The 25,796-nt window shown below is 41.9% G+C and overlaps 1 protein-coding gene across 1 annotated transcript in view; it reads right to left on the bottom strand.

Moving 5' to 3' along the window:
* The window catches only part of LRP2 (LDL receptor related protein 2), a 207,030-nt gene that overhangs the window by 9,830 nt on the left and 171,404 nt on the right, over positions 1-25,796 (bottom strand). The window contains exons 60-72 of the mRNA XM_044242279.1: positions 25,608-25,724; positions 24,619-24,756; positions 23,038-23,160; positions 19,739-19,867; positions 14,852-14,983; positions 13,441-13,572; positions 11,569-11,712; positions 9,935-10,100; positions 8,175-8,303; positions 6,767-6,987; positions 5,837-6,013; positions 3,133-3,252; positions 206-296 (exon numbers count right to left, since the gene is read on the bottom strand). Coding sequence (XP_044098214.1) covers positions 206-296; positions 3,133-3,252; positions 5,837-6,013; positions 6,767-6,987; positions 8,175-8,303; positions 9,935-10,100; positions 11,569-11,712; positions 13,441-13,572; positions 14,852-14,983; positions 19,739-19,867; positions 23,038-23,160; positions 24,619-24,756; positions 25,608-25,724 — 1,819 coding nt within the window. The remainder of the gene's footprint in view (positions 1-205; positions 297-3,132; positions 3,253-5,836; positions 6,014-6,766; positions 6,988-8,174; positions 8,304-9,934; positions 10,101-11,568; positions 11,713-13,440; positions 13,573-14,851; positions 14,984-19,738; positions 19,868-23,037; positions 23,161-24,618; positions 24,757-25,607; positions 25,725-25,796) is intronic.

Raw genomic sequence — 25,796 nt, forward strand, 5'->3', positions numbered from 1 at the left:
ATCCAGAAGATTCTTATGAACAGTATACAGTTAGAGAAACACTGCCTTGGTTCTCTGTAGACTCTCCCAAGGGAGGGCAAGCTGGCAAAGATGAGAAAATTAGTGAAGTGGCAAGGTTCTTGTTATTTGTTTTTCTGGCCACTTGGTCTAAAATTCCTCCAGGAGACACAAGCCCTACAGCTTGGACCTCAAGATTCAGACTTACTTGCATTTGGGGAGGTCGTTCTCATCAAAATAGCAACTTCCTCCATACATACACCGGCATGGGGGGGGCATGGTGATAGGACTTTCGATGGCTGCAGAAAGGGAAAGCCATGCATGTGTTAGTCAGCCACACTCCGCAGAGCACCCAAACCATGCAGATCTGTTCAGGCCCAGGGTTGGGGTGGGGAGTGGGTGGGGCAGGGCAGCTACTTAGCCTCCCTCTCCAAACATTACCTTCCCCTGAAGTCAGATAAATTTCCTTAATAATAAGGTTTTTGAAAGGAATGCACATTTGGTGGAAGGAAAGAGGCAATTTATAGCATTTCCCCTCCAAACAGTGGAGAGACACTATACTCCAGAACATATATTAATGTTTAAAAGACGCTTATGGTAAAGGGATCTCTTAGGACATTCACGTTCTCATTGGAAGTTTTCAGAATTCTCCTCCGCAAGCCCTGTTAAATGCAAGAGCTCAGTCTGGGGACACCTGGACTTGAACTGAAGGCTCCAAAGCATCAGGGACCCATCACGCAACTGACAGACACACAATGCAGGGGCACAGATGCCTGATTAGACAGCTAGTCAGAGCTGTCTTATTTTTTTAAGTCCTCCAAAACTGCCCTCACTCTGGGCCCCTGTTCCAGCTCAGCCCCCACGTACTGCCTGGATGTGCCTGATGGGCTTGTTAGTGTTCCCATGTCTCGTACTTAGAAGATGTTCAGTGAGTATTTAGTACTTGTGCCCTTACTTAAGGAGTGCAGATGCCCTCCTGGCTCAGTCCCTCAATCTGAAACTCTACTAAAAATCTGCTTCATCAGAGAGGCCTTCTTGAAACTCTAGCTAAAAGCAACCCAACTCCCATCCCATCCTCAACCCTCTTACCTTGCTTTGGTTTTCTCCTTTTGCTTTTACGACCTGGTATTATATATTGGGGGTGGGTGGGTCTCTATTTACTGTCCTACTAGAATATAAACCCAACAAGAGCAAACATTCTGTTTTTTCACTTCCATTACCTCCAGCACTAATGTCTAGCATGTAGTAGGCACTCAAAAACTTATCAAATTAACTAATTAATATACCAACAGACTCTATATGGAATAACTACCACCATTAGCATGCTTGCTTTGGTTAAGTTCTTTTAACCAAGAATCTTACTACAATGCACTTGGTAAAAAATGAAAATGAGGAAAGTAGTCCACGGGGTGACAATTTGGACAACAACACTCCCGAGTATGAAATAGCAACAAATGTCAGAACCGTCCATCTACCGCAGAGAACAAATGTCAAAAGCCTGAAATCGTTTGGTTCAAAATATTGCTAAATATTGTAAGCTTGTCAGTATTTCTCCAGTAGCCTTGGGATGAGAGTGAGGATTCAGAAAGGGTGGGGATTCGGGAAGGGAGCCTGGGGAAGCAGTTTTCACTCCCTGAGTTTATTCTCTAAATCTGCCAACTTTTTTTTTTCTTTTCAATTTATTTATTTTTAGAAAAACAGTATTCATTATTTTTTCACCACACCCAGTGCTCCATGCAATCCGTGCCCTCTATAATACCCACCACCTGGTACCCCAACCTCCCACCCCCCCGCCACTTCAAACCCCTCAGATTGTTTTTCAGAGTCCATAGTCTCTCGTGGTTCACCTCCACTTCCAATTTCCCCCAACTCCCTTCTCCTCTCTAACACCCCTTGTCCTCCATGCTATTTGTTATGCTCCACAAGTAAGTGAAACCATATGATAATTGACTCTCTCTGCTTGACTTATTTCACTCAGCATAATCTCCCCCAGTCCCGTCCATGTTGCTACAAAGGGTACAGATGGCCCTTCTTTTCACGACATCTGTATCTTTGGGGTAAACCTGCCAACTTTTCAGCCTGATTGGGAAGAGCCAAAAAGTGGTGCATGGTTTGACCACTTACTCCCCCTGGTGGCCAAAGGTGGTTAAGCATCTCCCCATCGGCTAAAACTGAGGAATGGGAACCATAAAATGGTCACTAAAACGTAAAAACAAGGACGTGAGCCACAAAATGGGCCACTGGTGAACTGCAGGAAGATTTTTTAAATGTGGATATTAAGAACTGGACACTAGTTAGGATCACTAGTGGACACCTATGGTTGATATGCTTCTTTTTTTTTTTTTTTTTTAAGAGAGAGATCACAAGTAGGCAGAGAGAGAGAGAGGAAAGCAGGCTCTCCGCTCAGCAGAGAGCCCCATGTGGGACTCGATCCCAGGACCCTGGGATCATGACCTGAGCCGAAGGCAGCGGCTCAACCCACTGAGCCACCCAGGTGCCCCGGTTGATACGCTTCTTAATTTGAGAGTCATTGAAGACAAGTCTTGCCAGGCAGAGGTCACCCGCAGTATTTCGGATGAGAAAAAAACCACGCATCCTTATCTGGCCTCCGTCTCCCAACAGTGTACAATGCCTTTTAAAATGTGACCCTTTTCCATTTATCAAAACTCTGAAATGAGCATGCGAGGAAAACAGTGACCCTCTTCCTACCCTCCCATCTGTAGTGAGTGAGGCCCTCCTACCACAGAAACCTAGTGCCCCACTTGAACTCAAGTTAAGGCTGAATGGATTCCACAGCAACTGACATCTGGTATGGGCTAGACAAAGGAGGTGGAAGCCTTATAGAAAACCCACTCTTCCAAATACCTACAAAACAACACGACTGTAGATATGGGGGCAAATAATTCTCAGTGATCTTTGGAACACCAGTTCTGTTGGGCTCCCTAAGTCCCACTCAGTTCTCTGTTCCCATTTCCCTGATCTCCTCCCTCCTTCAAGCCACCCCTACTCTATCCTGCAAAGGACCCAGCACAGGGATTTTTCAGATTCCCACAGAAGGTGAAACACTGGCAGGGAACCTAAGGAAAGCAGGAGAGTGTTCCCAAGCCTCCGTAGCTGCCCAGACAGTGGCCTTACCTGCATTACAATCAGTGCTGCTCCCCGCGATGAAGGCAGACCCTTGGGGGCAGGCACAGCTATACCCTCCAGGTCTCAGGAGGCAGAGGTGACTGCAGACATTTTTACAGCGGTTGGGCACTGGAAAGCACATGAAAACAGCGGTTAGGGTCTGAAGAGGAAATGAGAACGCCAACCAAGGATATGCTCATCAACTGAGTTGTGGCCCTTCCATCCTACTCCTGTACGGCTCACATGTTCTCCTGGCATTACCTAGCTCTGCCCTTGCCCTGGCAGGTGTGGAAGTAGGTGTCTAGTGCACTGCATGACCTCAAAAACTAGTCAGTGCAAAGCAATCTGAGATAATTCAAAAGACCAGTTAAGACTATTATGTCAAGATTTCTCATTACCATAGATCATAATGTATCCAGATCAAATGTTAGATATGATTTCTACCCCACCCTAATAGGAGGACTTTCTTCTGGACTTCTTTGGTTCTCCTACTTGCAAGACAAGGGAACTTAAGGCTGTGATTATCAGAATCACCTGGGAGCTATTTCACCACTATTGATGCGCAGTCACAGAAATTCAGATTTTAACTGGTCTAGGATACAACACAAGTGTTACCATTAAAAGCTTACCAAGTAATTCTGGAGTCTTCTGAACTCTATCCTAGCCTATTATTATGATGTCTCCAAGATATAGATGATTTCTAAATTCCTTCACAGACTTACTTTCTGTGATCCTGATTCACTGTCATTCGATGTGGAATCACACACAAGGCATGGCTATAAAATTGTAAACCATTTCCCAAAGACTCACACAAAATCTGCCCATTTCTTCAGCTCTCTAGAGCAGAACCTTTCCAACTTGAATGTAATACAAATCACCTAGGAAATCAGACTCCAAAAGGTTGGGTGAGGCCTGACAATCTTGCCTTTCTCACCAACTCCCTTAAGGTACCAGCGCAACTCGTCCAAGGCCCACTCTTCTGTAGGGCCTGGAACATGATTTTTCAAATGTGGTTCCTTTACCAGCAACACCAGCATCAGTTGAGAACTTATTTGAAATGGACATTTTTAGACCACCTCAGGTCTATTAAGTCAGAAACCCCTGAGGTGGGGCCCAACAAGCTCTCTAGATGATTCTGATACATGCTCAAATGGGAGAACTACTTGTGTAGAGTAATGCTAATCTGACACAGCTGGGCTAGGTCCCCGGCCTACACAGTGATCAGCCCTCTCTCTCTCTTTTTTTTTTTAAAACATTTTATTTATTTGACAGACAGAGAGCACAAGTAGGCAGAGAGGCAGGCAGAGAGAGAGGGGGAAGCAGGCTCCCTCCTGAGCAGAGAGCCTGATGCGGGGCTCTATCCCAGGACCCTGGGATCATGACCTGAGCTGAAAGCAGAGGCTTAACCCACTGAGCCACCCAGGTACCCCTAATCAGCCCTCTCTTAAGGGGGCCCAGTTGACTCCAGATTTTCCTCTAACTCCTAGGTAGCCTTCTCTACAAAGGCCAGAGAGTGGGCTCACCATATGTACTGTGCTCTCCCCTCCTATCGTCAAAACTGCCCAGGAGGAGAGTCCCAGCTACATGGAAGACACAAGGGCTATTGTATCAGTGGGGTTCCTAATACGTGAGAGGAACATAAAACCTCTTTACACAGTTTTGGAGATTAACTGAGGTAACCATCTGTCAGAATTAACACTTGAAGAGAGAATCTGACTTACAGAGCTTAATAAACGTTTATTTCCTTTCCTTTCTTCAAGAATTTCCCTTCCAGGGCACCTGGGGGGCTCAGTCCGTTACATGTCTGCCCTCAGCTCGGGTCATGACCCTAGAGTCCTGGGATCAAGTCCCAGGTTGGGATCCCTGCTCAACGGGGAGTCTGATTCTCCCTCTGACCCTCCTGCTCTCTCTCTCCACCCCCTCTCTCAAATAAATAAATAAATAAATCTTTTAAAAAATAATAATAGTAAGAAGAAGAATTTCCTTTCCCTTTCACCTTACTCCATTCAACGGTGAGGGATGAATTAGAACACAGCTAACCTGATGAAACAGGACCCACAACTAAGAAAATGGGGAAGATGGGAGAAGACAGCATATGACTGACAATTTTAAACTAGGCTCTCATAGCTCAGGATAATGTGACTCACCTAGCCTTGGAATTGTAAGGGTGTGTAACACCGACCATATCCAGGAAACCTGTTGTAACCCACCTGACACCCACCAAGCAGGATTTTTTTTTTTTTTAAGATTTATTTGACAGACAGAGATCACAAGCAGACAGAGAGGGAGAGGAAGGGAAGCAGGCTCCCCGCTGAGCAGAGAGCCCGATGCGGGGCTTGATCCCAGGACCCTGAGACCATGACCCGAGCTAAAGGCAGAGGCCTAACCCCCTGAGCCACCCAGGCGCCCCCCCGCCCAGCAGGATTTGATGTCTGCTGGATTCTGTGGCCTAGAAGTATAAACCTGCAATTCCAATGAGGACTGAAGTATTTTTACTTCATGCCTGCTGGTGATGTACATAATTGCATCTGACCTCCAATTTTATCTTTCTTTGGTCAAAATGGTTTACACACAGACACGCACACACACTCCCCTTTCATGTACCAAGAGATCCGACTATTATAATCCGTTACCACTTTCCAACAATATAGCCATTAATTTGAAATAAAGTTTCCAGATAATAAGGAACATCTTAATCCAAGGTTGGTGTTACCTGACCGATCGTATCTGTGTTGATGGAAGATTCGAACTTGAGTGAGCCACGGGTTCACCATCAGCATTTTCTCTTTCTCATCTCGCCCAAATTTATCTTGCTTCCACACTTCTCCCTTATTCTTAGATATCCAGTAAAACTGGCCTTCGAAGATGTCCAGACTATATGGGTTCACTGCTGTTTACCCACAGAGGAAAGCCAAAGCAAAACAAGGTTACTGAATAGAAAATACCCTACCCCTCTTTTATATCAGATATCATTATGCTTGAATTAATCCCTAATACAACATTCAGGCAGACTTTCTCTACTGTGACCACATGTTGGGAGATCAAGATGACAGATGTTGAACTAGATTAATGCCTACTGGTTGATGGCAATTATAGGGAACCTGCCCACTTTCAAGTTGCTGATTTAATTTTATGTTTGCACAACAATTTGGATGGCAGAGATTCTATTTTTTTTTTCCTTTGAACATAAGACACCACTTATCACACAGAGCTAACAGGTACTGGACTGTTGCAATTCTGCAGAAATCTGGAGAGGGAAACAAAATGCTTCTCTCCTTCTAGATGTTTCCAGCTGTACAAAATAAGCAATTGAGCATAATCAAAACAAATGGGTCTAGAAGTGGTTAGACATGGGTTTCCATTGGTACACCTGAAATGCCACTCTATCAGGCCAACTTAACAGGAAATTCAGCTATTCTAGTATCTGTCGCTAAGAGCACCTTTTAAAAATGTTACAAGGAAAAAAATCTTAATTATTGCTGATGGATTCATTTGCATTTAAATGAGCAGCTGGGGAATTGGAAGGAGTGATAGCTAAGAAACTGTATCCACCTAAGATCAGGTTCTTCCTGGAGAAAACGGGCAGACACTAGAAATATGTTTCTTGATTACAGAACATATTAAAATCTAACCCATTTCTAACCTGCATTTGTAACGATTCTTCTATCAGTCCCATCATGTTTCATAGTTTCAATATTGTTCTCCTTGAAGTCACTCCAGTAGATCCGGTCATCATTCAAATAATCAAGAGCAAGGCCTGTTGGCCAACCAAGGTCCCCCTGCACCAGGGTTTTCCGATGTTGTCCATCCATCCAGGCAGACTCAATTTTAGGTTCTCTGCCCCAGTCAGTCCAGTACATAAGCCTGTAACAGAAGGTTTTCTCTTTTTAATATTTCATCTAGTGAGGCTTCTCCACCAAAGCAGAGCATGACCTTCCAGCAGGGAGATCTGCTGTGTGTCATAGAGATCTGGGTGCTAAGTGATGCGGTTTTTGCACTTTACTTTAGAAGACAGGGTGAGAAAAGGAGGAGCCAGTGCATCTGTGGTCTATCGTTCTTGAAAACTTCCTCCATAAAGATTGCCCAGCCCTGTTTGAGTATATATATTCAGACACTTTAAAATGTATAATCACAAAAGCTGTTCATTCTTCATAAAATATTTATTGAATGCCTTCTGTGTTAGCAGCACTGTTCTGTGTTTGAGATGTATCAGAGAATAAAATAAGGATTCCAACTTTAAAATGGATTATTTTGCATCCAATTAATAATTATAAAACTGCACAGACCAGGGATGGCACTATTTCAAATACCTGGAAGGACCAGGCAGGAGACGTAAATGAGTGGTCCATCATAGTTACAAACATCAAGTGATGGTAAGAGCAAAGTCCTGTCTAGAAGTTCCAGGCAACACTGCAGCAAGAAAGGCATCCCTACTGGGGCACCCGGGTGGCTCTGTAGGTTAGGAGTCCACCTATAGACTTTGGCTGAGATCATGATCTCAGGGTTATGAGATCGAGCCCTCCATCGGGCTCCGCACTGGGCATGAAACCTCTCCCTCTCCCCCTCTAGGTAAAGAAGTCATTACCTACATAGTGTTATCAGTTGTTCTGATTTTTCAAGCCAAAAACATAGCTTAAACATTTTTTTAGTGTTTGTAACTATATTTTAAAAACCCTGAAACTCTGCTTTGTTCAAGTCCAATCTGTCTGTAGGCTGTATTTAGGCTACCAGCCACCACTTTGCAGACTCTAGTCTAATCATCAGGTTGAGACCGACCCTTAAATTCTATTGAGAAATGTGTGGATTTTAGACAAACTGGGCTATGGAAAAAATGTGACCCGAGGCCCTCCCCTTATACAGTATTAGTCCGAGGCTAGGATGGTTCTAAATGATCTTTAGAGAATACTATAATTCTTTAAGTTAGTAATAGATGCCACTCCAAATAGTCCAAGGACAATTTCAGTCCAATTAGGAAAAAATAATTGAGATACAAATTTTTGACAATCTACTGGAAAACATCTAGAACGTGAAGGACCCCTCCAAGAACTTACCCTAGTTTGGGATTCACAACCACTGAAGCTGGTTGATCCAGTCCAGTGGAAATCAGCCACTTTCTGTACCTCCCATCAAGTTTAGCCACCTCGATCCGTTTGGTCTTGGTATCTGACCAGTAAATATGCCTGAATTTAAAGCAACAAAATTAAACATCTAAAAAAGTCTCAGCGGGTCACTTCTGGGGAACAGGTTTAAAGATGAGAGCCTTCAGTTTGGAAGCTGGGGCCAACAAGACAACCACTTAGATAACCAGTGGTCAGAGCAGAGTTTCTTTCTCTGGGGAATGTCCTGATATCTTCCGCCAAGAGTCTTTGGAAAGTTACGAGTGGACGCGTAAGGAGTGGAGGGGGGACTGCTGCCTAGTCTGCCAGCATCAGTGATGATGATGGACTCACATCTGACATTGTGCTATGTGACATGCGCTGCCAGGTGAAAGTCATAAGGCACTGGTGAGCTGGCCAATTCCAACTGCCCTGGGACCCTGCTTCTGCTTAATGAAGAGCGCCACTGGCATCAGCAGCAGTCCGGCATCAGCTCCAAGAATGAATGGAAAGAGCCTTTCCAAAATAACAAACTCAGAAAGGCCATCCTGCCCTGTTCCACTATCCTGCAGGTCTCAGTCCCGTACAAGCAGAAAGATTTCCATCAGTTTCTTCACGCACTCACTCATGAAGGCTAAGAAAGAAGTGAAACTTCAAACATGAATTGCCTGGTTGATTTTCAGAAGGAAGTGCTGAAGTCTAGAGTTTCAAGTTACTGACTCTCCAAGGCCTTGATTTCTGACAGAAAACGCTGAAATGAGTGCCCTGATAGCCTGTGGGCACAGCAGGGACCTAATTAACTTCTTCAGAGATGCTCAAGTCTTCCAGAAGCACCAGACAAGTTTGTTAAAAGGTGAAAATTAATTTATGCTGTAAACGACTCTCCATTATCCCAGAGGGCAACATGCCCCTGAGCCTTTCCTCTCAAACATATTTTCATTATTCCTTGATTTTCAAGGACATGGGGAATTCAATAAATGTTCGAGCTCAGATCCTAATGTAATCCCTTTCCCATAAATGTCACTCCTGATGCAAGGCTCTTTCTTGAAGGAGGAGCTTATGAACTTTTCCACATCAGTTTACATCTCCTGTATCCTACTTAAGGTTCATATTTAGGGATCACACAGAATGTCTGGCTCTGGTCCCTGGGGTTCTAGAAAATCTGAAAGAGCAGAACACAAAGCTGACACCACTATGAACTCAAAACCAAACATTCAACAGGAAAGTCAAATTTCCAATCTGTTCAGACAAAACAGCCCTGCTGAAAACACAAGATGTGGATTGCTGCCCCTCAAAATAATTACTATAGAGAAAATTGTTTCATCTCAACTGCCTTGCTGGTAGGACTGGAGGCTGTTCCACTTCCTCACAAAATGGCTAGTGCTGCCATACTGAGAGTTCTGATTTGGGAATCCAAAACTCTGTTGGCAAGAACGCTCTCCTGGATATAATATGAGATCTTGACCTTGGTGCTCTCCCAAACCTTTTCACGGCATCCACAGAATACAGGAAATGATAATGTTTATTTGACACCTTGGGATAAGCAGAGGTGGCTGAGGGAGCTAGATACGGCAAGCCCAGGCATCACACAGTTGCACCAGCGCTGAGGGCTACGCTACCCTTATCTGGACCAGCTTAACTCACTGCCATGACAAGCTGTAGGGGGTCTGGCCAGGATAACAGAAGAGACAAGAGGGGAATGCCACTGAACTTACCTTCCAACCCAGTCCACTGCTAACCCATCTGGCTGCATTATGGATTTCAGGTTCAGGTTAACTTTCGACACAGGATTATTAGCACCAGATTCAAAGTTGGGGATGTAGGCACGTTTGATAGCTCCAGCATCAGAGCCATGCCCTAGCACAGTATAATACACGACACCTGCAAGGTAAGACACACAGTTGAGTTTCATGTTAAGGACATCAGATAAGGGAGGAAACGGGGGTCTAAGCAGGTCAACTATTGTTCATTTACTGACATCTCTACTTCCTCATTGTTCCTATAAGACAAATAATTCAATTATACTGATCTGATCAAACCTCAGGACATCATACTTGAGCTACTAGCTACAAATACTTCAACTGATAGCTTACTGATACGGACTTGGGTGTCTCTATTTCAAAGGCAACTTACTAAAATACATTTCAGCCAGGAGTCTGTATTTACTCTCAAGTTCTAGTTTCCCAAATGAAATGTATAGATAAACCAGGGGTAGGCTAGTCAATAACTTGCAGTAAAGGAGCTATGTAGATGAGAAGTCCTATTTTGTGTATACACCAAAGGAAAGTGGACAGCAGGCATCTTAAAATGCATAGGAAGACTGCAACTTTTAAGGCAGACTTTTTAAGAAAAGATACACTTTCCTAGGTGTTTGCCATTCTTGAAAAGTTTACTGCATCGTGTAAATGAGTGTGAAAACACAGCCATAATAAATCTTACATAGCATAGTTACTGATAGTTTGCAAAACATTTTCACACCTGTCATCTCATTTGATCTTCAAAGAACTCTCCAGGGAGGCAGGCAGACAAGATTACTGTTCTTATTTTACAGTTAAGGAAAGGAGAACCAGAGAATTGTTATAATCGTTGCAATTATTTAGTTATAAAGCTCGGTACGTGAGGGAAAGAGGCATCGAGGATGAGTTTTCTGATTCCTGCCCCATTACCATCTCCCACACACACCAGAGAGCCATGAGAGACTCAACAATAAACATTTTTCATATTTTCATTCATTGAACTAAAGACCTCAAGCAACCAGCACATACAATGTTGGGTCAGATGCTGGGTCAGAAGTTGGGTCAGATGGTAGCCCTGCAGAGTCAAGTTAAGATTCAATCCTATCTCCAAAGAGCCGATGGTTAAGGCACAGGGAGAAAATTATGTGGATGCCTATAACTCAATGTTAACAGGTGCTTTAGTGAAAGCATGTATAAAACCCTACAGGCTCACCCAGTGAGCAATTATGGAACTGTGCCCAGGAAGAGTTATAGAAGGTATCAGAGGAGGGGACATTTGAACCCGAGTCTTTGAAGTTTGAGTAGAAATTTTGAAGGGTACAGGGATAGGGGAGAACAATCCCTTCATGAGCAGAGATGAAGAAATATTAAACAAAGGGATATGAGGTGGTCCTAAAAGGGTAGTCCCCAGAGATGGGAGAAGGTTCGGTTAAAACTTGAGAACGTTTCGCCAGGACACATGGCCAAATTAAGGCGTCCTGAGCACACTGGATAGGAGGAGCTCTATCCTCCACTCATGCAACAAAATTCACTCACTAAAAATCAGATGCCCCAAAGTTTAAAACCTTATAATTCAATTAATATCAACGGCAGCTGCCAAAGTTCATACTCACTGAGACCTATGCCTTCGGGGTCCCAATCATAATCAAGAGCCTGAATACGTTCCTCGCCTTCAAGATAATCTGAGAACCTCTCAGATGAGAGATTGTATTTGCGAATTCGTACCTTTTCAGGCAGTAGCAACAAAGGAGGGTTACCTGTAAAAAAAGACAAGGGCGGTTGTATTTCTTTGAATTCTATCTGAACTCTTCTTTAAAATGAAGCAGATATAAAATAGTAAGTATCCTCCCACCTTTAAAAAAACACAAGTTTTTATAGGAATCTGACTACCTCTGCTAATCAACGGAACTAACGACTACCAACTGGGGTGCAAAATCTGTGACTGGACATTCTTGTCTCCATTTCCAGGTGGAAAGCTAGTATTTCTGTTAGGGATGTTATCACTTCTTTCTTCTTTGTCCTCTGTAGGTAATGGTTTAGAACAAGACAGGACTGAGACCCCCAGATAGTGTCCTCTTTTCCCCTGATTTTTTGCCCTTATTCACTGACAATAAAACAGACAAGGTTGCAGACAATCTGATGGAAGAAACACAGTTATGTACAGTGATACCAGAAGTTTACCAGAATGTCCTCATTTCTTATTCTTTACTGACAGATTTTGATTCTTTTAGCAGGTAATCGGCTCCATGACTCAATTTATCTCTCAGCTAATGACAAAAACAGCTTGTACTTATTCTCACACAAAGTAGCGATTTCAATGGTGACTCATCCTGAGGTGCATGGTCTATAATTTTAAAATTTAATTTACTTGCATAAGGTCAATCGAATCTCATTTAAGTAACTTTTGAAAGTTCACTTTATATATTTCTTCTTTCTTGGCGTTGTGTTTTGTATGACCATGAGCATTTATTTCAGACATCTCCTTAGTTAAAAGGAGTTAGTTAACTAGTTTTTAATTTGCTGCCTAATTACCAGACCAATTGCTCAAATGCCTTTACCCTAGTTTTCATTCACTGTCAAAATGTTTGGGGGTAGGGGGGGTAAAACAATTTAAGAATGCTTGTCAGATGTATGCTTTAAAACCCAATTTGTATGAAGAACTTGGACAGCCATTTTACCCTTAATTTGCAAATAAAATGTTATTTCCTTATCTTCCGTATCATGTTCTTTAAACTCTAGCACAAACTTCAAATCTCTAAGACTCATAAAGACCTATACCCCTTGACAGGGATATCCTGATTTAGATCAGACCTCTGGAAATTTGGACTATATAATACTTCTGCCACGTAGTCTTCCTCTTTTGTCATTTCTATCTAGTACTTACTACTACCTTCTATCAGGCCTGACTCTCAGATACCAGAATTAACCTAAAATGCAGGAACTAGTGATTGAAGTTATAAATGAGCCAGACTCCCTCCATCTGTGATCAGCAGCCCATGAACAATAAAAAAGATTTATCAACAGAATGTTCTTGATTTGCCCTGACTGAATGTGACTGTTTTTTGTGATCCATCCCGAATCACAGGCCTCAAACCTTGATCTTGCAGTGGGAGCTGGAGGGCTTCATTAATTTCCTTCTGTTGACCACCCCCCTCTAGGCAAGCTTTTGTTGTCTGAATATCCTGGAAGGCGACATCTTGTTCCCTTTTTGAAGTTTTATCAAGGCGGACAAGAGCCTAAGCCCAGAATAATAAACAATACTGACTCCTATTTCAATTCCTGCATATCTGTTGCAGTATTGCAGTTATTGTTTTAATCTGGCAGGAGAGGAGAGAGAAGAACCTGGATGGGCACTGAAGACAAGTAGCTGGTGAATTAAAAATAAGACCTTTTGGAGTCTGAAGTTCACTTTCTGGTCTACTGAACTCATCAGCATTTAGTTCTCTGAAAGTCAACTGATTAATCCCAACATGAACCCATCATACCATCAGCTGCGCATCGTTTTCCATACTGGTCACTCACAGACCTGAAGCCTTCAGCACAGGAACACTCATAACTTCCTTTGGTATTCTGGCAGTTCTGGGGACAAACCCCGAATTGCTCACATTCATTGATGTCTGCAGATAAAACAAAAGCAAATATGCAACATCTGCTCCTTACCATTCCTTCGAGGCCCTGCCTCTATTTAAATCCAAAGTCATAAGCAATGAAGCCGGAGAAGGCTGCAGATGAAAACAGGCAATGATGCGATCATTTGTGGAGCACTCCCTAAGCTTCAGACATTGTTTCACATGCTTTTCATGTTTGTGCCTCATTTAATTCTCCAAAATGACTCTGCAATATGGACTATGCCTAAACCAAAAGTCCCAAGCTAATAAGCAATGAAGACAGGGTTCAACTACAACAGAGTGACACTCTGCAATACAAAGCAAAACATTCACTTTTGGAAAGCTGCTGGATGTTGGTGTTGTTTGGTACACCACTTCCCTTGGCCTAACTAGCTTCAGGAGGGGGACTTGTTCATTCGGTTTTTTTCACTGAGTTCTTAAGCTTCAGCTTCCGAAAGAACTCTCTCAGTCATCTGAGCATGACACGTCATGAGTTAGAAAGAGCAAATTCAGGGCGCCTGGGTGGCTCAGTGGGTTAAGCCGCTGCCTTCGGCTCAGGTCATGATCTCAGGGTCCTGGGATCGAGTCCCGCATCGGGCTCTCTGCTCAGCAGGGAGCCTGCTTCCCTCTCTCTCTCTCTCTGCCTGCCTCTCCGTCTACTTGTGATCTCTGTCAAATAAATAAATAAAATCTTTAAAAAAAAAAAAAAAGAGCAAATTCAAATAATGAAATCCTACTCATTCCTTACCATCTTGATAAGCTCCCTTCCAACTTCATACCTTAGATCTCACTTATGTCTGGCCTAAGTAGGTGTGTAATATATATGTGCTATTGGACTTTGGACTTTGATGAAGAAAGTAAAACTTTATTTTTTAAAAATCTGATCTCCCACACTGATAAAATAAGCAGGCATTGCTTCTTAACACTTTGTGAGTCTTATCAATTCCACAGACATTACTGCCTAGCCATCTGCTAGGGACTGGCAAGAGAGCATGGAACAAAGGTAACTGGCTTTTTGTTTTTTTTCATGACCCAAGAAATTAAGATGCAAAATCTTAACATTTGTCATCACAGGTTATATACATCTTGAATTACAGCTTACACTCTCATTCAGAACTGATCATCACCCTCTAACAGTATAATTACTTGTGCACTTAAGTATTTTAATGAACTAGAACTAAGAGTTTAGCCCCATTAAGGGAATTAAACAGTGGTTTAATAAAAGGGAATGAGTAGATAACCTGACATATGAGCATCTCCTAATAGGAATTGGAGTAAATATACTTACCGTCACAGGAGTTTCTGTCCAACATACTGGCTTCGAACCCAGGTCTACAGGAGCAGATAAAGCCTCCTTCACTTAACTGTGTACAGTTTTGTTCACATAGATTCTCTGCACATGATCTTTCTTTTCCTGTGTCTGGAAAAACAATCTTAGCATTAGAAATAAAAGGTATAAATCTACCTACAGTCTACTGTAAGACATCTCAAGATAATCCCTTTCCGTAAGTCTTCGTAGAAGACTGAAGGCTTCTGTATATTCAGATATCTGGTAATGGGGCAAATGCTACTTATATAATTGTATATAGTGTTAGATGCTTGAGGCAATCTTCCCACTATACTCAGCACTGCCAGGCTTCCCAGAGCATCCAATTCCACAGTGCAGAACTATGAAGTCTGGGGCTCTTTACAACTGTAACCATCTGCTCCATACATACACACATACACACACACACACACGTATGTATGTATGTATGTATGTAGCAGATGGTTCTTATATATGTATACATACATACATGTATGTGTATCTATATGTGTGTATATACATACACATATGTATACATATATGTGTATATACACGTATGTATGAAATAGGGATTAAGATAGATGTAATATGTTATGTGTGTAATAAAGAACAATGGTACAGTTTAAAGCAATATAACAAACAGGAGGAAATTATACTGTTATAAGATGACCAACTGAGGTTACACATATCAAGTGTTGGCCAGGGCACAGTAACATGCATATAGTTATCAGTCATCCAACTGCTGTAAGAACCATAAAGTGGCACACATGGAAGAAATTTCGCAACAACGTGTATGAATCAAGGACTTTAAAAATACTCACTTTATTATACAGCTATTCCACATTAATGCATTTTCCCTCAAAAAGGAATAAAAAAGGTGTACTATGATTTATGTTTAAGGATTATAAATTGTTGATAAAATTCTGAAAACAACTTGAACAATTACCATTTACTGTGTTTTATCAAACCCAAGTAAGACACCATTGATGCCCTATTTTATATAATGCTAAAATGGAAAAACTCTGGGACTTACACTCTGGCATGTTATCAATTGAATAACTATTCTTGTTTCAGAGATATTTAAATGTGAAAATAAACATGCATCTTACAATCAATGAGTTATGATTTGAAATGATACTCTGACATGGAAAATATCTTAACAAAAATGGAGGGAAAGATAGTAATAATAAATATAGAATATATCTTTAAATTTTTTAATATTAAGAAATGATTTTTGCACATATATGTGCAAAAAAAGACAATGAAGTACACCAAACTTAAGATTAGTTCACTTTTAGTTATGGGAGTCCAGTGATTTTAACTTTTGATCATCAATATATTTTCCGGATTTCACAGCTTTCATAATACAAAGAAAAAATTCAACAATGGTTCATTTTTACAGGGCTTATATGAATGACTCTTGATATCTGTGCTATTCTGGGGTCCAGACACTCCAGGGCAGACTTTTAACATTTCAGATTCCATCCTCACACTTCACTGCTCATCACTGCCCTGCCAATATCTGTCAAAGCCATCTGGCTTTCATTTTTGTTATTATTGTAAGTTTGCTTCTTCTATCCTGAGTCTCCATCTACCCTCAAACCTAGATCTTACAAGGAAGCAGACAAAGATGAACTCCTAATGAGTGATAATGGAGGCCAAGGCGGGGAAGTGTGGTGATTATCCCCATAAAGGATTTAAGCTTCATCTGCATTTCAAATAAAATATCTCTAGGTCACAGGCTTCTGAATATTTTAGCCAATGAGATTGTAGTATCTCCTGCTCATTTCTTCCCAAGCAAAACAGACTTATATCTGTTTGTCTCCTGAGGATCCTTTAAGGATATGATGACTATTTAAGTATATATGGTTTGAATAGACTAAAAACACTGAGTTTCAAAAAAAGAAAAATAATCACAAAATAAAGCACAAGAGCATTCAATGAAATGCTGCCCTTGGAGCTCAAACTTCAAAGCTATATACATGAAAACCTCAGTTTAGCTCTTAAGAACTACACTTTGCTAAATAAATCTATCTAGATTTTTTTATTTCTTCCAGAGTCAGCTTCACTGTTTTCTGGCTTTCTAAGAATTTGGTCATTTGTCTAATTTATTGACGTGAAGTTTCTCATACTATTCCCTTATAATCTTTTAAATTTCTGTAAAGTTAGTAGTGATGTCTCCTCAATAATGTTAATAAATATGGCCTGTTTTATATTCTTGGATAGCTTTTAGACAGTCGACACAACCTCTTTGGGTCTCATGTGTAATATTAGACTCTATAATCTTCTTCCAGCTCTAAAATCTACAACATGACTAAAGATCCCAGGAAATAAGTATTTCTGGACCAAGTGCCCCCCTGAGTGAGTTATACTCTTATGAAACAAGAGTCCTTCAAACAAGAGCAGAAACCATGTACACTGTAAGATTCCTCCTCAAATATGAGAACTTATGACTTATTTCAATAACCATCACCATCTTTTTTTTTTTTAAATAACCATCACCATCTTAATCCACAAACAACAGGTCATATCCAAACCCAAACATATGACACTCTAAAAATATTAGTATCTTTCCTTTCCTGGTTTTAAAATACTTTTTAAAAAGCAAACATATGCACCGAACATCAGAGATCCTGTTTAAATAGTAGGAGAAGAGAAAGGGGAAAGGAAGGCAAGGGGATTAGTAGCACCCAAGAAATGGTATCTTATTTTATTTTTTAAAAGGATTTTATTTATTTATTTGACATACAGAGAGATCACAAGTAGGCAGAGAGGCAGGCAGAGAGAATGGGGGAAGCAGGCTCCCTGCCAAGCAGAGAGCCCAATGAAGGACTTGATCCCAGGACCCTGAGATCATGACCTGAGCAAAAGGCAGAGGCTTAACCCACTAAGCCACCCAGTTGCCCCAAGAACTAGTATTATTAAATAAGAATTCTATGTCTCAAATTATCGACCCACAGCAGTAAGACTGATACACTATCACATATTCACTTAATACCTAAAAACAAATGCTATTTCTGTACCTTAAATTAATACCTATGCTACTTATTTCTTTAAATAAGTCCTCGTTTTAATCGAATGTTATTTGAATTAAAAGGACTGTAGTCAATTGTTAAGCTTTTTAAATGGCTAACTAAAAGAGGAACTAAGGTTTGATCCAAGCCCAACTAGAAAATACTCCAAACTCTTGGAACAGCTTACTTATCCGTCTCAACACCAGAACTCAAATCTAACACCCAGTTTTGCAAATCCTGTCATGATCATGCATTTTAAAATATTTTATCAAGTCACATTGCTATGTCAAAAATCACAAGCCCTGGGACGCCTGGGTGGCTCAGTTGGTTAAGCAGCTGCCTTCGGATCAGGTCATGATCCCAGCATCCTTGGATGGAGTCCCACCATCAGGCTCCTTGCTCAGCAGGGAGCCTGCTTCTCCCTCTGCCTCTGCCTGCCATTCTGTCTGCCTGTGCTTGCTCTCTCTCCCTCTCTCTCTCTCTCTGATAAATAAATAAATAAAATCTAAAAAAAAAATTTTTGAAAGCCCACTAGGCAAGTGCGTAAAATAAAGGGCAAATCAATGCATTAATGAACAATTAGTTACCCTCCTTTGTAACTCCCACAGGAGAAAAGTTGCCAGGAAATCACTGGGAAGCCTCAGGAAAAAAAACATTAAAGCCCAAGAAGTTAAAAAATATGTGGAGCTAAGATGACTAAGTCATGGGCTCCGAGAGTCTGAAGAACTTTTTTTGTTTTTCCTATGAAGCAACTGAGGCCAGGAGAGGTCAGTTGATGCCCAAAGGGGCACAGGTAGTGGCCAAGGAAACTAGAGGCCAGCTCTCGGCATCTGGAGTCACAAGACTATTCAAATTCTGCCTCTGCCACACTGTATGACCTCAAGCAACTTCTTAAGCTCTCTGAGATTATTTATACACATAAGACATAATAGTAGCAACCCAGTGGGGTTTGTTTGTGTGACAAATTAGATAATGTATGTGCAAGGATTTCATAAGAGCTCTAAAGGACTAAAAAGGTGTGAATTATTAACATGCCATTCCAACATTTCCATCACAATACTGAACTAGAACCACTCCTTGATTGTGTTCCTTATCTTTTTCCTACACAAAGTAGTCCCTCTACTTTAAAAATAAAAATAAATGTTCCTCCTGACAACCCCATCTTTATGGGGTTAAGCTTTTCCCCTTAGTGCCGAAGGATACTGCATTTGGCTTAAGGTGAAAGAAATATGCAGACTAGTAAACAAAATACATAGCTTTAAGGTGCTGGGAGGCACCTAGTTAACTGGGAGGAGATGCTCTGGAGTTAGGCAGATCAGAGTTTAAATCCTCAGCCTCTTGATGGCAAAAAGACATGCAGGTTTTTCATACATGCAAGCCAGTTTCCTCATTAAAAAAAATACTTGAGGAGCACCTGGCTAGCACAGCTGGTTAAGCATCTGAATCTTGGTTTTAGCTCAGGTCATGATCTCAGGGTTGTAAGATGGAGCCCCATGTCCGGCTCTGCACCTAGCACAGAGTCTGCTTGGGTTTCTCTCTTCCTCTCCCTTTACTCCTCTCCACCCCCACTCTCTGTCCCTCTCATATAAATAAATAAATCTTTTTAAAAAATTTGGTGAACATACTCAGCTCATGGGGTTGCTACAAGGATAAAATGAGATAATCCTTGTAAAGTATTTAGCACAATGTCTGGTATAGAGTACGTACTCAGTAACAGATAGCTACAGGCTTGATTGCAATTCAGAGCACAAAATAAAGAGAAATATGTGGTTTTCATGTTCATTACGTTATTGCACACTCTCGTTAGGTAAACCCGAGTTATTACAATGAAATACAATAATCAATATTTACTTACTGCAACCCGTTTCATCAAAATGGTCACCACAATCATCAACATCATCGCATACAAGATACTGTGAAATGCAATGTCCATTGCTACACTTAAATTCGTTTTCTGTACAAGGTCTAGAGGTCGAAGCTAAACCTGTAATTTAAGAAAAGTTCAAGTCAAAGTCAAAACTTTCTCTTCTGTGGAACAAGATGCTTCCCTGTGTGACAGATACTGCTCACAGGTAAGCCTGTGCTTCCCTACATTTCCCAGTCTCCCTTGCAGTTGTGTTGGGACCATGTGACGAGTAGGAAGTGATGTGTCTCACTTCTGGACTGAAGCAGTTAAAGCTCCTGTGTCTCCTGCTTTGGCAACCTTGGAAGCTATGGGTTTCAGGTGGCCCAGCTGCAAGTTGGAGGGGCTGGGCAACCTGCACTGGCCTTTACTTGGTGAGAAGTGAGTCTTCATAAGGTATCACCCCTGAGAGTTGCAAATTTGTTGGGTGCAGAAGTGGTATGAGATACCCTGAATAGTAAAAATATAAGGTACTTTCATAATAAAAAGCTAAATTATGGGACACTGTCTTCATGGTCAGGAGGCAAGCAATGAGGAAAGAGATGTTGGAGATAGGAAAAATGGAGACCCATATGATGCAAAGGCAAAGACTCTGGTTAAAGTGTCACTCTGGAAAAATTGGAAAACAGATCACCTGCTTGTTGAGCCTGCCGATCTAGGCAAAGAGATGAGAAAACGGGATGCCAGTAGTGTGCATTGCTTGCCATTACCTGAGTCTGGCAGGGGAGTATCAATCAGAGAAAAGTTCAGGAAGAGCCGGCTGATTTATAAGCAGAAATGAAAGAAAGCCCAGCAATTTAATGTGTGGGAAAAGCTGACTCCATTTAGATTCTGAACAGTGAGATTCTGAAGTTTAGAAGGCTTTGAGACACAGATAACCAGTAAAAACCTCTGAGTTGGATGAAATAACGGCCCATCTATTTTTCTAGATGGGCTGAATGTAACCGATGATCAGTTGAGACAAAGGTGCGTGAGAAAAACAAAGATATAAAGCAGACTCGAAAGCTATGTCTCAAAGGAACAGCCGTGCCCACTGGCCCTCTAGAACTGCTAGAGGCTGGTGAATGCGATGAGTCTCTCATTCTTTCTTGCCCAATGGGATCTATTTCTATTATGAGTCCCCTGATCCACCACTATCTCTTAGGGGCAGAGTGGCATAAATAAAACGTGTATTAGTTTATGTTTCTTCAAACCAAGAGGAACCTTGTCTGCAACTGACAGCAGCCTATCACCCAGGACTCCTGGATTTCAGTTACTGAATGGGACTATGAGTCATGTCCCTTGGGGACAGGTTCACGGTGTTCTATGCATGGGAAGAAAAGTATAAATGGATTCTTAGTGACACAAGGGCAAATTGTGACAAAACCACTGGTATTCATTAAAAACCCATGCACTTCCCTGCAGTGAGATTGGAACCTTGTGACCAGTTCCAACCAAAGGATCACAAGCACAAGCAAGATCTATCACTTCCACGCCCAGGAAAATACAAATCTGCATGCCTCCTTCATTTCTGTCTTCTCCTGCTTGGCAACTTTGAAGACTACGTGTCGCAGGTGGCATACTTACAGGACAGAGAACTGCTTGATCTTCATCAAACTTTACATCAACCTCTGCTCCTGGCTGGCTGGTGCAGACGGTTGGGCATCCAAGTCTTGGTTTCAGCTCAGGTCATGATCTCGAAGTTGTGGGATCTAGCCCTGCCGTGGGCTCTATGCTGAGTGCAGAGTCGGCTGGGGTTTCCCTGTCCCTCTGTCCCTCTGCCCCTCTCTGCCTCATGGTCTCTCTCAAATAAATCAATCTTAAGAAAAAAAATTCAACCTCTGCTACTTTAAGCCACTGAAATGTTGTGGTTTGTCTATTTTGATGCGAAGCAGTGATTCCTCTAACATCCAATTCTTTGGGAAGAGTAAGCTTACTGCCCCTTTTATCCACTCTCAAATTTGACCACATGCTCCAATTGTCTTCCTCCATTAAAGAAAAAAAAGAAAGAAAGAAAGAAAGAAAGGGCAATAGCAATAAGGGAAATGGAAACAAGGGGAGAAGGCGAAACCTACTCAAATTTTTTAAATTCCTATTTCTTGGTTTTCATCCTTTTGTACCAGGCCTCAAATAAACCTAGGAACAATGTTATAACCATAGGGTCACCTCTGCCAAAAAGAACCAAAAAACTGTTAAGTACATAAGTACAAGCCAGAGTGCCGCCCTAGTGTCCTCATCCTCTCTGACACAGAGCTGTCAGTGAGCATTCTAAGGCCACAGCAATACAAAGGATGGGACATAGAAAAAAATGAGTCATTTATCTAAATTTTCCCAAAGAGCATCCTTTTAGGAAGAAAAAGTAATTGGAGTCAGGGGAAATCATTTCTCTTGCTGACTTTTCTCTAGATAAATTACCCCCCCAAATTAATCAACTCTCCCCTTCAATGGATAGATTTTAAAACATTCTCACAAGGGGAAAGCACAGATTTTTTTTTTTTTTCAGTATCTATAACATTTAACACCACTGGTTTAAAACTTCTATCTTAAAATAATCCACAATTTTTCTCTTCTGGGAAATGAATTTCCACTTTAAAGATGCACAAAAGACCAGCTCTGTTAACACCGGTGCTGCCTTTTTTTTTTTTTTTTTTAAAAGATTTTATTTATTTATTTGACAGAGAGAAATCACAAGTAGATGGAGAGGCAGGCAGAGAGAGAGAGAGAGGGAAGCAGGCTCCCTGCCGAGCAGAGAGCCCGATGCGGGACTCGATCCCAGGACCCCGAGATCATGACCTGAGCCGAAGGCAGCGGCTTAACCCACTGAGCCACCCAGGCGCCCCCCGGTGCTGCCTTTTTGAGCGTGATCATTTCAGCTGAGCATTCAGCAGCTCATGTGCCTAGATTAACAATTAGCAACTCGAGGCTGAAGAGTGACCCAAACTCATTTTTGAAAATACATAAACCATTAATTTGTGAAGTGTGAGTCAACTAGCATTTAGTGTTTGTTCTCAATGTCTCAAAAAAACCTTATTGACTATTTAAATGAAGACTAAAAAATTAGACAACTTGCTCCAATGAGGCGGGAATAAGCAGGGGAGGGATGTATTTGAGTAGTGAGTGTGTTTATATAGTCTGGAAACAACTGTCAAAGGGGATCTGCAGTTGTAGGTCCAGCTCAGCCTCTACCAAACAAACTGAAATCCCAGAGGTACATTCTGCAAAACGCAGATGACTTGGGGCCCTTAGTTTTCCCCCGTTTTCACTTTGCTTACACTGCTCCTCCTTCTCATCGCTCCCATCTCCACAGTCATCCACGTGGTTGCACAGCTCATGCTTATAAATGCAGCGATTGTTGTCACATCGGAAACGGTATGGTGATTCGCAGGAAACATCCACTGGAAGGCAAAACAGACAAGCAAGTTGAGAGTAGGACTTAGTATCTAAATGCTCCTGTGCCAGCAGCAGGCTTGCTCCATTCATCCATTCATCTGTTCGTTCAATGAACCAATCCACAAATCCACCTTGAGGACCCAGCACACACCATGTCACTGTGCTAGGAGCCAAGAAATGATGCAGAACAAGACAGACACAGTCCTGGGACTCACAGAACTTTCATTCTAACAGGAAAACAGACTTTGCCAATTAACCATTCAATTATAACTTTGAGAAGAGCCACAAACCAGATCTGCTATCATGGCATCTATGGTGGCAAGGGGTGGGAGTTGGGGGTGGGGTGCGTGGTGCTGATATAGATCAGAAGAGGCTGGGGGAAGGTTTGGAGTCAGGAAGGAGCACAGCCCATGTCTGGACCTGAATTATAATCTCTGCAGCCAGAGCACAGAATGAGGGGGACAATGACAAGCCATGAGGCTGGAGAGGCTGGCAGGACCATACATGAACCCTTATCCTAATACTAAGAAGGTTGCTGTGTGTCTTTCTGACTGCAGTTGTCACTGACCCTCCAGAGCATGAAATTTTCACACGGTGACAGACTTTCCTTCCTGAATGTCCTTACCTCTTACATTTAAAGTTGCTATTTCACAACTGACCTCTGACTCATCTTGTTGTCCAGAGTTAAACTTCTAGCTGATGCTTATGCACCTGTGAGGAACCCAAAGGTAGAACCCAGGTCCCTTACTTGTTTGGTAAAGGGCATGGTCCTCTGTGCAAGCCCCAGAGATTGGGTAATCTCCATATACACGTGTCTTCCACATGGAAGGCTTTGGCTATCTGATTTCTCCTTCTGCCTTTGCATCACACACAGGAACAAAAGCAGAAACTCATGATAAGGTCAGCTGGGGATAAAAAAGTCAGACCCAAGACCTGATTCTTAGAAGTACTGTTAACAGAACTGCTGCAGAAATTCTTTTTTGTGAAAGATGTGCAACATTATAAAACAGTGCTAGTCGCTTTTTAATGGGGCTGTGTCTCTGCATTGAGGGAGCGACTTCCTAAGTACTTAAGTACTAAGTTCCACAGGGTGAAGTATTTTTCAAGACCCATCAAGTTAAAAGCGAAACAAAACAGGGTTAGTTCTTAACAAGAAAAGATGTGGCAAGAAAATGTGGAGATGCCGCTGTGAAAATATAATGGACCCTAATTAAAGTACTCTGAAGGGAAGGAAATACTGACATGGCATTTTTGTCCAATCCCTGGGCTAAAAAGGACAGGGATGAATGTCTGTCTAACATTCCCATGTTCCAAACAATGAACTGGGAAAGAAGACCAAGTAAAATGCATCCAGTTTTCCAACATTGTCCAACTGGCCTCTGGCATCACACGCCCCATGGAAAAAGCATTGGGATTTTGCCAGATGACACCACTCCCAAACCCGCCCTTCATCTCCCTCTTACGGCACAGGTGAAGTTCCTCATCAGAACCATCGCCACAGTCGTCATCGCCATCACATTTCCAAGGTGACGGGACGCACACGTGATTTTTACATTCGAACATAGTCGCCGAGCAATACGCACCATTGGGGAAGCGAGTGGCTGTTGGTAGAGAGGAGACAGATTCCAACTGTTAGAAAAAATAACGAGTTTTGAAAAGGTAGGCTGTTACTCGTCCTGTAACTCTTTCCATGACAGCCTGTCTTCCTTATTCGAGATGGACGGTCACCTTCCACTGCCTGAAATTGTGATGGACTACCTCTTCAGGACCGTTGTCCCACCCCAGTTTTCAAAGACATGAGTCATTCTGTGGACAGCACTGGACTTTCTCTTCATAGGCAAGGGCAACTCTTCAGCTATGTCAGCATTGGCCCTACCCATCATCCATTTATACAGTTTCTCTGAAACCAGGATTTAAGATGTGGCAACTACATCATTAACAATACCCATCACAGATCATCAAAACCAGTCCATATTTATTCAGTGATTCATAAAGACTAAACTGTGAATGATCACAATGACCTTCATTTTTAAGCTTTTTGTATGCCATCACACAATTCAGAAAGGTGTTAATGCTGTCAATTCAGTACGTTCTAATACCCAATCCAAGTTTTTTATACCCATCTATTCACTGCTCGAAATGTTCTTGTTCCCCTGAGGTGGTCTTTTTCAATCAATGAATTTGTATTGCAGGTGATAGTATTTTTGTTAGCACAGATATTTACTATATTCTCTATTTAAAATATGGTTAATGAAATGCATTTGAATGACTACTAGGACTATTTGGGTATGATGACTCAGACCCCTAATGAACTGGTAATTACCAATGAGCACCAAAGAGAAAATCCCTGCATCCTAGTCATTTAAGAAGTGGTGGCTGCTAGAGAGGTGGGGTCTAAAAGGCCATCTGCTGCATTTCAGATGAGCAGGGCCATTGGGGCCCAGACACTTACGACAAGCAGCTTCATCAGAGGCATCTAGACAGTCAGCCACTCCATCACAAGTCGACTGCTCAGGCACACAGTGTCCACTCTGACATTGAAAATACCCAGGCTGGCACGTCTTCATCTCTGAGGAGAAAAGACTGTCATTCCAAAAGGTCTTGTTCTTCTCAGACAGGTCTGGGGAACAGACTAAGGACT

This window comes from Neovison vison, chromosome 3 (assembly GCF_020171115.1).
Source record: "Neovison vison isolate M4711 chromosome 3, ASM_NN_V1, whole genome shotgun sequence".
Taxonomy (NCBI): Eukaryota; Metazoa; Chordata; class Mammalia; order Carnivora; family Mustelidae; genus Neogale; species Neogale vison.